The 15,361-nt window shown below is 30.0% G+C and overlaps 3 protein-coding genes across 6 annotated transcripts; 2 read left to right on the top strand and 1 right to left on the bottom strand.

Moving 5' to 3' along the window:
• Window positions 1-704: 704 nt before the first annotated feature.
• On the bottom strand, window positions 705-7,471 carry LOC109594122 (mitochondrial coenzyme A transporter SLC25A42). 3 transcript variants are annotated; one of them, XM_049966127.1, is made up of 7 exons: window positions 7,311-7,471; window positions 3,051-3,241; window positions 2,671-2,850; window positions 1,535-1,800; window positions 1,295-1,469; window positions 1,107-1,236; window positions 705-858 (listed from the first exon to the last, which is right to left on the bottom strand). In XM_049966127.1, exons 2-7 carry the CDS (start codon window positions 3,200-3,202, stop codon window positions 811-813), a joined length of 951 nt encoding a protein of 316 aa, XP_049822084.1. In that variant the 5' UTR covers window positions 3,203-3,241; window positions 7,311-7,471; the 3' UTR covers window positions 705-810. The 3 variants fall into 3 exon arrangements, with proteins under 3 accessions (XP_049822084.1, XP_019864863.1, XP_049822086.1); XM_020009304.2 differs by lacking the exon at window positions 7,311-7,471 and adding an exon at window positions 5,788-5,962; XM_049966129.1 differs by lacking the exon at window positions 705-858 and having other exon boundaries at window positions 938-1,236; window positions 7,311-7,470.
• LOC109594123 (uncharacterized) lies at window positions 6,126-7,371 on the top strand. The gene is made up of 4 exons (XM_020009306.2): window positions 6,126-6,339; window positions 6,421-6,451; window positions 6,776-6,906; window positions 6,962-7,371. The coding sequence occupies exons 1-4, from the start codon at window positions 6,337-6,339 to the stop codon at window positions 7,244-7,246; spliced, it is 450 nt and encodes a 149-aa protein (XP_019864865.1). The 5' UTR covers window positions 6,126-6,336; the 3' UTR covers window positions 7,247-7,371.
• A 295-nt stretch (window positions 7,472-7,766) lies between the features above and the next one.
• LOC109594128 (small nuclear ribonucleoprotein F) lies at window positions 7,767-8,487 on the top strand. 2 transcript variants are annotated; one of them, XM_049966131.1, is made up of 3 exons: window positions 7,767-8,026; window positions 8,172-8,310; window positions 8,371-8,487. In XM_049966131.1, exons 1-2 carry the CDS (start codon window positions 7,852-7,854, stop codon window positions 8,261-8,263), a joined length of 267 nt encoding a protein of 88 aa, XP_049822088.1. In that variant the 5' UTR covers window positions 7,767-7,851; the 3' UTR covers window positions 8,264-8,310; window positions 8,371-8,487. The 2 variants fall into 2 exon arrangements, with proteins under 2 accessions (XP_049822088.1, XP_019864871.1); XM_020009312.2 differs by having other exon boundaries at window positions 8,172-8,487.
• The last annotated feature ends 6,874 nt before the right edge of the window (window positions 8,488-15,361 follow it).

Below are 15,361 nucleotides of genomic sequence, written 5' to 3'. Positions count from 1 at the left end.
AAAAGAATATATAATGTTATAAATGAAAAAATTATAAAATGAAAAAAAAAACAAAAAATAAAATTATTAAATATTTTTAAGACAAAAGAATTAAAAAATCATCAAATCTCATAAAGTAAATTGTTTATTTTAGTAATTTGAATGTTGTTTATCTGATTTTAGTTCCATTTACCCTTTGACTTAAATCACTTATATGAAGTTATAAAGTTTATGTTGATGAAATAAATAAAATGTAAAAATTGTATGTAAAGTTATCAAATTTTGTGTTGCTTACTTGTTCCCACAACAAATATTCAGCTTATTTTAATATTATTATTTAATTTAATATACTCAAAATTTCGATATTTTTACAAGAATATAAAATTCTTGTTTAAAGCAGTTTAAAATTTATGTTTCATAAAAATATATATAACATTGTAACAAAACATTGATATTTATATAAATAAAACAAAATATTTTAAAAATTTTAAATGTTTTGTTTATATTTGTGTTCAATAAACCAAAATAAAACCGATGTCTGGTTTAATATTAAATTTTTTGTTGTTTACTCGTTTGTACAATAAATATTTACTATATATTTTATATTTATGTATGAATTATCTTAATTTTGGGAACATGAACTTTTGAATTTGATGATTTGCATTATATTAGTGAACAAAATTTTGCCTTCAAAATTTTACCATGGAGAAGTAATTAAAATTCAATAAATGCTTAGTTATTTATTGAGCAACTGATCACTAATTATTTACAATTAAATGTCCCAAGAAGTCATTTAAGCGGTGGCGAAACTTTCTCCTTTAAATCATTCCATTACTTATCTTTAACGATTTTGTATGATCCACCAGTCGTTCCTTTTCTCTAAAAAATAAAACAAATTAGAACGCTTACAAAGGTTCCTCGAAACCTTTCGTGATGTATTGTAAAAAATAGTGCAAAATAACTATTAAACATTTATTAAAAAATGTACAACAACCCATCAACAATAAATATATTTTTCTCTATATGTATATCATCAACACTTATATACAAAAGTACATGTACAAATTAGTTGTAAACATAATTCAATATAAAAAATATTCTTAATTGACCAGTTCTACTTCGCGCACCTTTATCAGAACGTTTCTCAGGAACGCCTTAATATTATCGTAGGTCGCATAGCTTATGCCTACTGCTATGGGGCCTTTTATCCAATTCATCGACAAGCCTTTGTACAAACCTCTTCTCAGACCTTCCGTCCTAAAAAAGTAAATATAATTACCACCAGTTAAGTTAGACAAATTTAATTAGTACTTACGTGTACACGTATCTTAAGGTTTTAAACACAGTGGGGTATTTTCCTTCCGTGTCAGTTTGCATCCTCCGCCTGACAATGTCCAACGGATAGCTACTGGTCTGGCCTAACATCCCCGCAACAGCACCAAAAAGCAGCGAAATCATCGGATGCGGCATATGACTATCGTCCACTTTTTCTGCAAAAAAAAAAAAAAAATTAAACTGTTAGTAACTGCTTGTGCTGATAAAAATCTGTGCGAACCTCTATAAAGTCTCTTGAGGGTGTCGTAGGTGAAGAACGAGACGCCGGCATAGGGCAGAACCCCGACCACCGTCGGTATATAGCCCTTGTAGAAGGCGAGTATTCCTTCCGTCGTGTAGATCTTACCGAACACGTGTCTGAGGGTGGCGTATTCCGATTTTTGAGTTACAGCCATCCGGGCCCTGGCCAAGTCCAGGGGGTAGGTGAGGGACTGAGACGTGGCTCCCGCTAGGGAGCCAGCCAAGAACAACCTCCCCGGTGATTTCCTGAGAATCAATGATAATAGTTATTATAATAAAATATTGCAAAATATTTTTTTGTCTGTGTCATGTATTTACTTTAACGTTATCTTAAAGAAATGAACCAAAGTTCAATTTAAATTCTAAGAAATATATTATATTTCTGCAAAGTAATTTGCAAGTGATAATAATGAAAATGGAATTTCTAGTATGTATTGTAAACATTGTTATGTTTAAAAAAATTATCTGTGCTTTTTGCTATCAATAATATACATACAAATGATTGTGCATAAATGGTAATTATTCAAAAGAATTGTATTACTTTAAACTAAGGCAACAAATATGTGAGTGAAACGTATTTCCAGGAATATAACAGAATAGTTGACAAAACAATAGATTATTATGCTTATTGCAATTTTTTCTTAGGACAATGAACCAAAGAAATGATAAAAAAATCCATTCTTGTAAGATATCTTCAGATAAAAAATATTAGGTAAGGAAAAAAGTATTTTTTGGGTTCAATGCCTTCAAACTGACCAAGATATTTGAAAAAACTACTCAAGAACAAACTTCTTTGGCCAATAGAAAAGATGATCTTCTTCATGACACACCATATGAAATACTAAAGCTCCACAATGCTAAAATGGGCTAAAAAGTTCCACCATATAATCCAAATATTTCTCCATGTGACTTATTTATTTTTAACATTATTCAATTTTCTGGTGGCATAAATTGTGTGAATCATTGAATAAATTACTTTTTTCGTTACCTAATATTTAATTTAATAATTAATTATTTATGGTATTAAATTTTTATTGTTCATTCACAAAATATTTAGCAAAACATTCAAAATATATTGCTTTTTATATTTAATTTATAAACATAATTAGAATATACCCGGTTTGATCCACGTTGAGTATTCGCTTCCACTGCTCGTGCGCAGTAAATTGTATGGCGGCGTGCGGGATGATCCTCGCCATGGTGGCGCTGTTGCCCCGCCATAACGTCACGAACCCTTCCCGCCTGTACGTCTGCAACAAAAACTTCAGCGCCTTCTTCGTCGAATAGGGCTTTTGTCTGTAATCAACGAAAAACACTTGTGACAAACCTCACAACAATTACAGCAGGTGTTGGTATGAGTTCTTACAAAAAGAGGCAATACAAAGTGGTTTTTAATTTAATAAATTAAAAAAAAAAAAAACACTTTGCGACTACGATAGGGAGAACTAGCACGATTTTAAGATTGGTTTTTGGTGATGGTGTGCTTGGATATTTACCCGATTTGAAAGTTAATTTTCGTCCTGTCTAGCGGTGCTATGGTGGTCTTGGCGAGAGCGCCCGCCACCGCGCCGGCGCACAGGCTCGTCAACACGATTTCAGAATTACTTAGGTGAGGTATGTGCGGATCATCGTGTTTATTTTTTGACATATTGGAAGACCGACTTTACTTTCAAGGCATAATAATTAACTGAAAATAACAGTACTCAAATTAGTAACAGCTTTAAACAGGTGTAATTTTTTTTACTTCGAATTAACTTCTAATATTAATTAAGTAGGAATTATTTTTTGTGGTGAATTATATTTTATTTAAATAGGATTATTCTAAAATAAAACTAAATTAAATTCAAGTGTGTGTAATAATAAAATTAATAAAATAATTTGAATTTACAAATAAAGCATTATTTTTTATAAGAAATTTATAGAAAAAAAAAATATATATAAGAAAAATACAATTTTTTATGATCACAATTTTTCCTTAACATTAAAAAATTTAAAAGATAAAATACATATTTTTTTTCTATAGTAATTATTAATTTTATAAGAAAATAGTTAAATTAATCTTAATTTAAAAAAAGTATTAGTTTCTATAAAAAAATGAAATATAATTTTTGTGAGCACAATTTTTAAGTAATATTAATTTTATAAGAAAATTATTAAATTACTCTTAATCTAAAAAAATTATTAGTCTATAAAAAAATTAAAAAATTATAAAATTTATGAGAACAATTATTAAGTAAAATAAAAAAATTTGAAAAATAAAATATTTTTTTCTATAGGAATTATTAATTTTATAATAAAATTATTAAATTAATCTTAATCTAAAAAAAAGTATTCATTTGTATAAAAAAATGAAAAATCATAAAATTTATGATCACTATTTTTAAGTAAGATTAAAAAATTTAAAAAATATTTTTTCTAAAGGAATTATTAATTTTATAAGAAAATTATTAAATTACTCTTAATCTAAAAAAAGTATTAGTTTCTGTAAAAAAATTATAAAATTTATGAGAACAATTTTTAAGTAATATTAAAAAATTTTAAAAATAAAATAATAAAATAAAATTATTATGTTAATTTTAATCTAAAAAAGTATTCGTTTGTATAAAAAAAATAAAAAAATATAAAATTTATGAGCACTATTTTTAAGTAAGTAAATATTTAAAAAATAAAATATTTTTTTATAGGAATTGTTAATTTTATAAGAAAATTATTAAATTAATCTTAATCTAAAAAGGTATTAGTTTCTATAAAAAAAATATATATTTTTTTTTCTAAAATCTATAAAAATATTATATTTTAAAAGAATATTTAAAAATTTGTAATTTAATTTGTTATATTTATGTACCATTATAAAATTACAAAAATAAAATATGATTTGTACAAAATATAGAACTTTTTCTATTAAATTTGTAACAAAATTATTAAATTAAAATAGTAACTTTTTATAACAAAATTCAAAAAGTTATAATTTTTATGAGCACAATTTTTATGTATCATAATAAAATTAAAAATAATATATATTATACAAAAATTAAAATTTTTTCAATAAAATTCGTTAATTTTATAATTAAATTATTAATCATAATAATATGATATGTAATTATGATTTTTTTGAGCATAATTTTTATGTACAATTATAAAATTTACAAATAAAGTATATAGCTCACAAAATTTAACATTTTTTCTATAAAATTTATCAAATTTATAAGGAAATAAGGATAATTTAATCCGAGTCTAAAAATAAAATATTATCTTTTACAAGAAAAAACTATTAAAATTGATAATTAATTTAATATATATTTTTAGTTAAAATATGAATTATATAATTTTTTTTTTCAATAAAAAATAATTTTATAACAATTATTAATTTAAATATTTTAATATGACATTTAACATGTAATATAAAATTAATAGAAAACATGAGTTATACAAAATTAGAAATTTTTTCGACAAGAATTATTAATTTTATAGCAAAATAAATAATTTAATCTAAAAATAAAGTATTATTTTCATAAAGAAAATTCATGAACACAATTTAATAAATTTAATATATAAAATATGAATTATACAAAAATTAGAACATGATTTAATTAATATAATATATAATTAATAGAAAAACATGAATTATACAAAATTAGACATTTTTTCGACTAGAATTATTAATTTTAATATATATTTTATAAACATAATTTAATAAATTTAATAGATAAAATATGAATTATACAAAATTAGAAATGTTTCGATAAAAATTATCAAATCAATTATTATAGCAAAATAATTATAATAATCTTAATCTAAAAATAAATAAATTTTTATAAAAAAATTCAAAAAATTATATTTTTTATGATTACATTTCAATTATCTAATAGTTAATGTAATATCTAACATGAATTACATAAAATTAACTATTAAATATATTAAATATATAACTTAAATATACTCCTATAATATTAGAATATTTCCGATAAAAAATTTTAATGTTATTATTTTAGTTCATGAATAATTGTGACTCAAAACATAAAATAGTTAAAAAGTTGTCAAAAGAAAATTAATTCCTTACGTACAAACAATTTTCATGTGACATACATAAAATTCAAAGTATATCAAATCATTAACATAAAATTACTAATCCAACTCAAACAATAATAGTAGTATCAGTCCATTTATGTTAATAGTATCAACCTTGAAAGATTAAAAATGTGTTTACAAATAAATAATAACAATACCACTCACAAAAAAAAGAGAAACATGCACAAGAAACCAATTAGTGGCGTCCAAACATCACATAAACAAATAATCAACCGATTTCCTCGCGAGAAAAATCGTACCACACCACTAACCACTCGAACTGGTATTGGCACGAGTCGAAATTTTCGATCTAATAAAATTGTGCAACGTTCAAAGTTTGTTTGTGGATTTTTGGTGGTCGAAATCTTCGACCGTAACGATGATAACACACGGTTTATCGTTAAATTCACCGAGAGTAAAGAAAATTATTGAACGGACATAAACAAACAAACTTTACGTAATACGAGGCGGCACGTGAATATTTTTACCTTCCGATTTGAATTAACGTGGGAAACCTCAATTAGTTCGATTAATTTATCTCGGTCTGATTATGGCCGTTTAATCTATACGATTGAAATTGATAGTCAGCTGATAAACGTTGAAGTTTTATTGGCGCGACTGTACTTCAGGTACCACTACCTGACGTGCTGTGTTGTTTTCGCAAGAACTACTCCGTGTGTACTGTGGTAGTTTGACGTGTCACACTACTACAAAATGGTACGGGATCGTATTTGTTTTATTCTTATTGAAATAATTAATAATCCGACAGGTTTATAAATAACCTTTGTCTATTTTTAGGCCAGATATTTCAAGGAGGAGGACATTGACGGTACGTACACAAAAAAACTGTCAACTATACTGTACTGAATGGAGGTCAAAGGTGTTAGATCAATACAAGTGTAACTCAGTTCGAAGACGATTTACTGATTTTACTAATGTCTAAGTAAATCGATAACGTTACTTGTGTTATCTAAACCAAATAACAGATAATGAATTTACAAGGCCCAACTCAAATTCAGTTCAAGGTTCATGTTTTGGTTAACATTCAAACAATTTTAATTTGCACTGCTCGATAACATACGCAAATAACACCTAAAACAATGGGTTGTGTTAACCAGTCACGTGCAAATCCGAAACAACATGTCTTTTCCAGAGTTCAGGGAATGTTTCTACTTGTTTGCCAGACAGGGTCACATCAAGTCCCTGGATGAACTGACCATGATCATGAGGAGCCTGGGCATGTCACCCACCATTTCTGAACTGGCCAGCTACCTCAAACAAAAGGTGCAAACCCAAACCCACCCTTGAACACTAATAAACAAAATATGAACGTTTACAGGGCGGCAAAATGAGCTTCCCCGACTTCCTGGAGGTGATGCACATCCACAGCAGGGCCGAGAACCTGCCCAAGGAGGTGGTGGAGGCGTTCAAAGCCGCTGACCCCTCGGGCAAGGGTACAATACCGGCCAAACAGCTGAGGCACATGTTGGAAAATTGGGGCGAGTGTCTCAGCTCCAAGGAGGTCGACAGGATGTTTCGCGAGGCTAATGTGAACAACAACAGCTCGGTGCGTTACGAGGACTTCGTCAAGATTTGCTGCGCCCCCGTGCCCGACTATTATTGAGTTGTGTAATCGTGGAATTTCGGTCTCGTTGGTTTTGTTATTTTAGTTAAACAATGGGACTCACCTTAACCTATGTTTTGTTATTTACACTTAAAGCATTTAATATATTTATTGTCCGGTTTGAAGCACCATCGTGTTTTATTTGTGAGCCGTTCCTAGGAGAATTGTGTCAAGTTCGATAAAAATTTGGTGTTGCTCTGCCGCAGGAACATTTTAAACTCCGCACTGTCGTTGGCGGCACTGTTCATTCATGCGGAGTAAAAAAATTTCAGGATTTGGTCATCCTGCTTATCAGGGTGATCAACTGGTGTATTGTGGGTTGCACATCCATTGACAACATTTCGGCATAATATATTACTAATAACCTCTTTCTATGGCCCAACGAAATAAAAAAATATCACAAATTATCATCAAAAACCATTTATTTTGTGTATTTAAGTTATTGAGAGGACATTTTAAAATTTTATTCTCCAGTAACAGAAGTTGCATAACAACACAGAACGAACGGTTGGTAGTACTTTAATTTTGACAAACGCTTAACCAAACAAGCGTGTACCGGTTTTAGAACGTTTTTGAACGTAATTTGTTATTAAAAATCCACAAAAATGGCCACGGCTATGCCAATTAACCCCAAACCGTTCCTGAACGGTTTGACGGGCAAAGCTGTGCTGGTGAAACTGAAGTGGGGCCACGAATACAAAGGATTCCTCGTCTCCACCGACAGTTACATGAACCTTCAACTCGCTAACTGTGAGGAACACATTGACGGACAATCTTCAGGTAAACATTAAAATATATATGTAAATGTTGTTTTTATAATGATTTATGTGTGAATTGCAACAGTGTGTGTATGTTAGTTGAATCGTAATAGGTATACTTATAAGCATAATACATGTATCTTACAATTGAAATGGTTTATTTTTAGGAAATTTGGGAGAAGTTCTGATAAGGTGCAACAATGTTTTGTTTATACGAGGAGCTGAAGAAGAGGATGAAGAGGGTGAAACCAAGGACTAACAGTAGTGAATAAAGTAGATTTAAGTTTACCTCATAAGATTTCCAATTTCACATATTTAATGTGTAATTAATCTTTAAATTTTGGAATTTGCAAATAATATGTGAATCTGAGATGTATGATTTGATGTAGGTCATAAATTCTAGGATAATTTAAGTATTTAAGTATCTTCTAATGTTGTAAATACTACTTACAAACTTTTAAATAATAAACATTTGATAATATATTGTTTTATTTTATTATTACCCATTATTTATATTCAATATATATAAATGAAGATGAAATGAAGGCAGATAAAGTAAACAAACTTGGCCATAAAAGAATTTTGGCTTATATAATTACTAAATATATATTTTTCTGCCTATATTCAGTATGTAATTCATTTTAGATCAATTTCAGAATCTAAACTTAGTCTATATGTATATACAGTAGTGGTGATTATTATAGCAATTTTTTAAAATGTTTGTATAATAGTGGCCATTATTGTAGCAACTTGTTAAAATGTTAAATATTTCAGTCATAACTATTTTATTTAATGTGAACTGTTACAATGTTTATTTACTATTGTTGTTTTATAAAATATTGAAAAAACTACTTCATTCTTTTTCCATAAAATGTTACATATATTTTCCTAAATTGAACTGGACATAAGTTTAGGAATTTTAATTCTGCAAGGTATTTTTTATTATTAAATCTGTGTTACTATGATACTTTGGTCTTTTAACCACAATTTTGGATTTGTGTCTATATGTATATACAGTAGTGGTCATTTTTATAACAACTTTTAAAAATATTTGTATAATAGTGGCAATTATTGTAGCAACTTGTTAAAATATTAAATATATCAGCCCTAATTGTTTTATATAATGTGAACTGTTTCCAAAACATTAATTTACTATTGTTGTTTTTAAAGAATATTGAACAAACTATTTCATTCTTATTCCATAAAATGTTACATATATTTTCCTAAATTGTGCTGGACATAAGTATAGGCACTTTAATTTTGAAAGATATTTTTAATTATTAAATCTGTGTTACTGTAATACTTTGGTCTTTTAATCACAATTTTGGTTTTGTGTCTATATGTATATACAGTAGTGGTCATTATTATAGAAACTTTTTAAAATGTTTGTATAATAGTGGCCACTATTGTAGCAACTTGTTAAAATGTTAAACATTTCAGCCATAAGTGTTTTATTTAATGTGAACTGTTACAATAATATTAATTTACTATTGTTGTTTTATAGAATATTGAAAAAAGTACTTCATTCTTATTCCATAATGTTACATATATTTTCCCAAATTGAACTGGAGATAAGTATATGAACTTAAATTTTGAAACGTATTTTTAATTATTAAATCTGTATTACTATGTTATTTTGGTCTTTTAATCACAATTTTGGATTTGTGTCTATATGTATATACAATAGTGGTCATTATTATAGAAACTTTTTAAAATGTTTGTATAATAGTGGCCATGATTGTAGTAACTTTTTAAAATATTAAATATATCCGCCATAACTGTTTGATTTAATGTAAACTGTAACAATAATATTAATTTACTATTATTGTTTTATAGATAGCCGTAAATTCTTAGCCATCGCTTCATATTTCTCTCGGTCTTGGCAACGCTGAATTATAATTTTTCTTACTGTTTTACTTCGACCAAAGATTAAATAATTATAATAACTAAAAGATCGTCAGTAAATAATCTATTAAAATTCAAAAAGAGAAATGAAAGACCATAATGTAAAAAGTTGTCATAATTTTTTCCATGGGAAATAAAAAGTACGCAATTTATTAAACAAAAAATTAGATTGACCAGTTGTATAGTAGACACAACAATAACCGAGAAAATCATAAACATTTTAGGTGCTGTCATCCAATTCAAGTAGTACAGCTCACATTTTAATATATTTTAATATATATAACATATAATACATATTATTTATAGGTCATAAAAATCTATTACAATTTATATATTTAATTGTACTGTAAATATTACTCACACATTTTTAACGAATAAACATTTAATAATCTATATTTTTAAGTTTATATTCAATACAATAATAATAAACATGAGACTAAGGCAGAGTGAATAAACAAGCCTAAATAATTAACTATGAATTATATAATTTTTAAACAAGTAATTTTTAATAGCCTCTATATTTAATACTAGTACATACACTCTATTGTAATTTAAGTATTTAAGTAACATCTAATGGTGTAATAAACATTTGATAATCTATTTTATTATTTACATTCAATTCGACAATAATAAACATGTAGCCAAGGCAGATTAAACAAATTTGGTAATGCAATAAAATTTACAAAATTACATAGTTTTAAGTGATTCTAGTATGTGTTACATCAATAACTGATATGCACTTAAAACAACAAATTCATGTAATGTTTGTTGCTAACAATTAGTTTAAACAATAGCCAGGTAAAATCTGCCAACAACCATTTTATTTATATTTATTTTTAATTCGGAATTGCAAAACCTACTTAATAAGCAGAATTATGTGTGTTGGTGTTAATGAACCCAGATTAAATGAAATACGATTTTTTGTATTGTCTATAATTGAACACCTATTAATTTTAAAAATTAATTAATTTATTACACACAACTTAGTCCTCTCGTTTGATTACAAATCAGTGAATGAACACATTTTTTTTGTTAAAAAGACTATAATCTTGTTGCTAATTTCGCAATTTCCAAATAAATAAATTTTCTAAAACCATTATCCGCACACGCTTGATGATAATATAATAATTTCGCGTCACGATTTGGTTCAATAACTGATTTTGCAATTATATCGTGCAAAATGTAGTTAAATTTGCATGTGCAAGCCATAGGCGTCGAATTTGCAACATCAAGGATACTTGTTTAAATCCGGTACGTATCTATCAGTCAAGTTTTGGTCGTACATTTATTCATATGTAAGTACAGTACATTATGTAAGCTTTTTATTTCCGTAAGACACATTTTAAATCTACATTATTCAACACCAGTTTATGTTTAGTGGGTCTTCTACCTCGTATAGATATTTTCAGGAACACCAACAAATTAACTAGAATATTATTTTTAAGTACCCAAATCGTACGCCAGTGTTACTTTCAATGTTGAGACTAATTAGTGTAAATCAATTGATGAATTTCCGACCTCTGGCACTCAGATTACTGGTGTTCTTTTTTGCCCGTTTTGTTACTGCATTGATAATTGCTCATCGCCTTAAAATGATTATGCATCAACTGCCCTCCTCAATGAACAAACGCTGATAACACTCTGTAATTTAAAAAAAATGAGCTGCGTTTTACATTTCTACGTTAGCGTAGGTCCATAATTCAATAATTTATTGACCGTAGCTTATGTAATGGAATAAGCGACAAAAACGTTTCACTTGAACGTTATTGTCCGAGTCTCGGGTACGATTCGCAGGCATTTCCTAAACTCACACCGAAAAGAAGGAAGAAAAAAAAAAATAAATAAAAAAGAAAACAAGTGGCCACCAGTATCAAGTCGAGATCTATATTTATACGGAAAACTTGGAGCAATTGGCTCGCGTTCAGATGCTCATTTGTACAAATTGTTAGGTGCTCCACGCTTCTCAGGGGGGATGGGTTGGTGGGTTTAAATTTGCTCCCCGGTTCAGTGGCGTAGCCACGTAAGAAACGTTTCTGTACAGGAACTGGTAGATGACTTTTATCCTCTAATTTTTTCTTATATGTATTAGGAACATAAAATGGCTCTTGATTTATTTGTATTAAACTGTATGTATTACTTGGAAGGACTTGTATGCTATTTCTAATGTCTAATGTCAGCTATATTTTTCCTACACTGTATTTCTGGGAAAAAAATATTTTATTCAAGTGCTATAATTGGTGCAAATATGCTTAAAGAACAACTTAAAGCAACAAAATTGGCACGATACATACTAAATGACTTTGAAGATGATGCTGTGTGGTGTCAAATAATGAATTGAAGCTGAATAACGTCAAGGTCATCCTGAAAACTTGTACTAATGAAGAAATTAAGTAACATCTCTTTCAAAATGCTTGTGCAACATGTTTGGAAAGAGACCAGTCATTAAACTGCAATGAATCAACCATTAAAAAGAGGTTTCATGCAATAAATTTCATCAAAAAGTTGACCAAATGGATCCACATAAGTAAAGTGAGGTTAACAACATTAGGCCTATGACAATTGTCTATACTCTCCTTGCACGCAATGCAAATGAGCTCTTTATTCTATTGTCGAAAAATAGGTTGAATAAGACCATTCTCACTGTGCTCTTGACAATTGGTGAAAGGTAGTAAACCTGGTGGTGCTATATCTTATTCACAGGACAGGATTTTTATAACTGTATGAGGGACTGCACGTATAATTTTATATATTAAGTACCTACCAAAAGTCTGAGGATCAATGCAACTGTCCACTTCTAGCAAATTGACCAGTGGAGCTCCTTTAATCAATAGAAAGGGTATTTAGCTTTTTTATATCGACAGAAGACCATACTTCTCATTAGAGACTTCAAAAGGTTACTTGAGTAGTTCCACTTCATCTACCAAATGGGTTAATTATATCTCTCTATTCAGGATAATATGTTGAAGGTGATAAACCTGTTGGAACTTACTTAACCTTTTAATATATGTGACAAAAATGTTGATTATGGCAATTGTAAGCGGTCTGGACAATGGGATGAAGCTTGAAAACCTGGTGGAAAAGTACTTAGAAGAAAAGTCTCAACCTTAAGAAGATTTTGAAGACTGGATAGACTGCAACCGAAATTTACATATTAAAAGCCCAGACGATCAATTTAACAGTTTACTGTTCGCAACCTCTCCAAATTCATAAAAATTACTCAAAAAGAAGCTTCTTTTGTCTATAAACAAGGCGTTTTACTTCATCATGACCCCCAGAGACTCAAATGAAGCTTCAGAATAATTAATGGACGTTCTCCTCATCCATCACAAAAGAACTACAATAGTTTAATTATGAGAAGATCTAAATTGAGGTTGACCTTTCATTCAGATCAGAAGAATTTATCTTCATTATGGCAATTGTCACCGGTCTGGACAATGGGTTGAAGCTTAAAAACCTGGTGGAGAAGTAGTTAGAAGAGAAGCCCCAAGCCAAAGAGGATTTTGATGACTGTAGGGTAGACTGCAAGTGAAATTTACATATTAAGAGCCCAGACTATCAATTTAACTGTTTACTGTTGGCAAACTGACCAGATTCATGAAAATTTACTCAAAAAGAAGCTTTTTTGTCAATAAATAAGGCATTTTACTTCATTATGACCACCAGAGAATCAAATGAAGCTTCAAAATGATAAATGGAACCACCTTATCCACCACATAGTCCAAGTGAACCACCATAGTTTAATTTCGACAACAGACAATTAGGACAACATTTTTTTCAGTTCAAAGAACCCAAAAAGCATTCCTTGTTGTGGCATGAATTTGCTTGTAAGAATGATATTTCATAGGTAGACCTAGCAAACCAATTGAATTCCTTCAGTGACGAGTTGCCCATGTGCGAGGGTCAGCACCCCAATTGCGGGGGTGCAGATTTGCGAGAGAACAATACCGTTATTACAGGCCGCACTAAATGACAAAATGCATGTTGACTTATTAGCTAATCCCGGTCGAATGACAACGATTATTTATAGTGGCGCCCGAGGGAACCCCCGGGATTGACGCCGGTGACATCTACACGACAGTTTAATTCCCGCATTATTGCGTACTTGTGAACCGGTATATATTAACGACCTGTTGCCCCTTTTCGATTAATTACGCATTGAAATCCTCGTGTGGGGGGAAAGTAATAGTACCGGAAGACGTAATTTTTTGTTAATAAGTCACGGCTAAGTGTCCGGTAAGTAAACAGATCGGGCAATAAATGGGATGGAGCACGTGTGGGTTTCGTCGTACTTTTTACCATGTTTATTGACGCTCTCGTATATGTACCGACGCGACGTGTTTACAAAATAATAATTCCTCAAACAAAAACTGTTTTATGTGTGGTCTACTTCACTTCCTGATGAGTCCAACACACTCGATAAAAAATATTTTCGTCGCCCTCCACGAAACTGGGACTGGATCATTTTAAAGTTTTATCGTGCGCGGGTTTCCCCAGTTAAATAAATAGCGGTGATGAATCGACGTTGGTTGCGGGGTTCACCGCATAAATCTGCCTCTGTGAATCCCACAACTCTTTCCGGGGACAAAGCCCGTCAAAAACTGAACTAGAAAAGGGATTATAAATCGGCCAAGTTTCTGTACCAGTAAATTTTTGGCGGAGCCGGCTTTTAAGTAAATAAACCGAAATAGGGACGTGGTGCATTTACATTCGGCATTAACAAATAAACACACACACACACACACACACACTAGTTGCACAAAATGCACAGTCAGACACAAAACGCTGTGCCTTATTTCCTGACGTTTCCGTTAACTTTATTGCTGCGTCAGTGAAAACTGAAAACGGGCAACAAACCGCGAGGTTCATTTACCGGCACACGGTGCACAGTGTGCCAAAGAAACCCTTAAATTTTTACACTTGAAACCTCCCACTTAAAGATTCCTCAAGATTTTACAGTCAGGCTGCTGAATTACTTGATTAAACTGCATAAAATTAAACAGTTTTAGGATTTGAACACCTGTTTCTTTTGGCCCAAAGGGCCAAAACCCAAAAATGTAACGAATAACTCCACCTACCCCATCTTTAATTAAGTTAAGCTGAAGATTTTTAACCAGTACAGCATCAATTTCAACGTACCAACCAAATAAGCCACAAATATTAACCAGACTCTTCGATTTAATCCATCACGTCAGCGTTCTTTCGAACCGACCCCGAAGTTGGGGCCATAAATATTGAAATTCGTACACACGGTGCGAAACGTGCGGCGCCCGGCCACCCCCCACGAAGCCGCCCCAACCGGTGCCGGAATTACTCCCCCCATTGTTAAGCGTCCATCGACAGTTCATTATTGACTACATTATGTAAATAGCTATTCCATTATTTGTTCACAATTAAAATTTCAGGCTTATTAACCCTTCAGTTCTACATTTGTTAATTCGCTATTTGATTAACG

The sequence above is a fragment of the Aethina tumida genome, chromosome 4 (genome assembly GCF_024364675.1).
Source record: "Aethina tumida isolate Nest 87 chromosome 4, icAetTumi1.1, whole genome shotgun sequence".
NCBI classification, from domain to species: Eukaryota; Metazoa; Arthropoda; class Insecta; order Coleoptera; family Nitidulidae; genus Aethina; species Aethina tumida.
This window is presented reverse-complemented; position numbering and strand designations above follow the sequence as displayed.

Excerpts from the sequence above, each read along its gene's own strand:
- LOC109594122 (XM_049966127.1), bottom strand. The coding sequence starts at position 3,202 with ATGTCAAAAAATAAACACGATGATCCGCACATACCTCACCTAAGTAAT. Across the intron at positions 1,470-1,534 it reads CCTCAAGAGACTTTATAGAG|AAAAAGTGGACGATAGTCAT; the intron begins GTTCGCACAGAT and ends TTTTTTTTGCAG. Across the intron at positions 1,237-1,294 it reads ACCTTAAGATACGTGTACAC|GACGGAAGGTCTGAGAAGAG; the intron begins GTAAGTACTAAT and ends TTACTTTTTTAG.
- LOC109594128 (XM_049966131.1), top strand. The coding sequence starts at position 7,852 with ATGGCCACGGCTATGCCAATTAACCCCAAACCGTTCCTGAACGGTTTG. Across the intron at positions 8,027-8,171 it reads CATTGACGGACAATCTTCAG|GAAATTTGGGAGAAGTTCTG; the intron begins GTAAACATTAAA and ends GTTTATTTTTAG.
- LOC109594123 (XM_020009306.2), top strand. Across the intron at positions 6,452-6,775 it reads CAAGGAGGAGGACATTGACG|AGTTCAGGGAATGTTTCTAC; the intron begins GTACGTACACAA and ends TGTCTTTTCCAG. Across the intron at positions 6,907-6,961 it reads CCAGCTACCTCAAACAAAAG|GGCGGCAAAATGAGCTTCCC; the intron begins GTGCAAACCCAA and ends GAACGTTTACAG.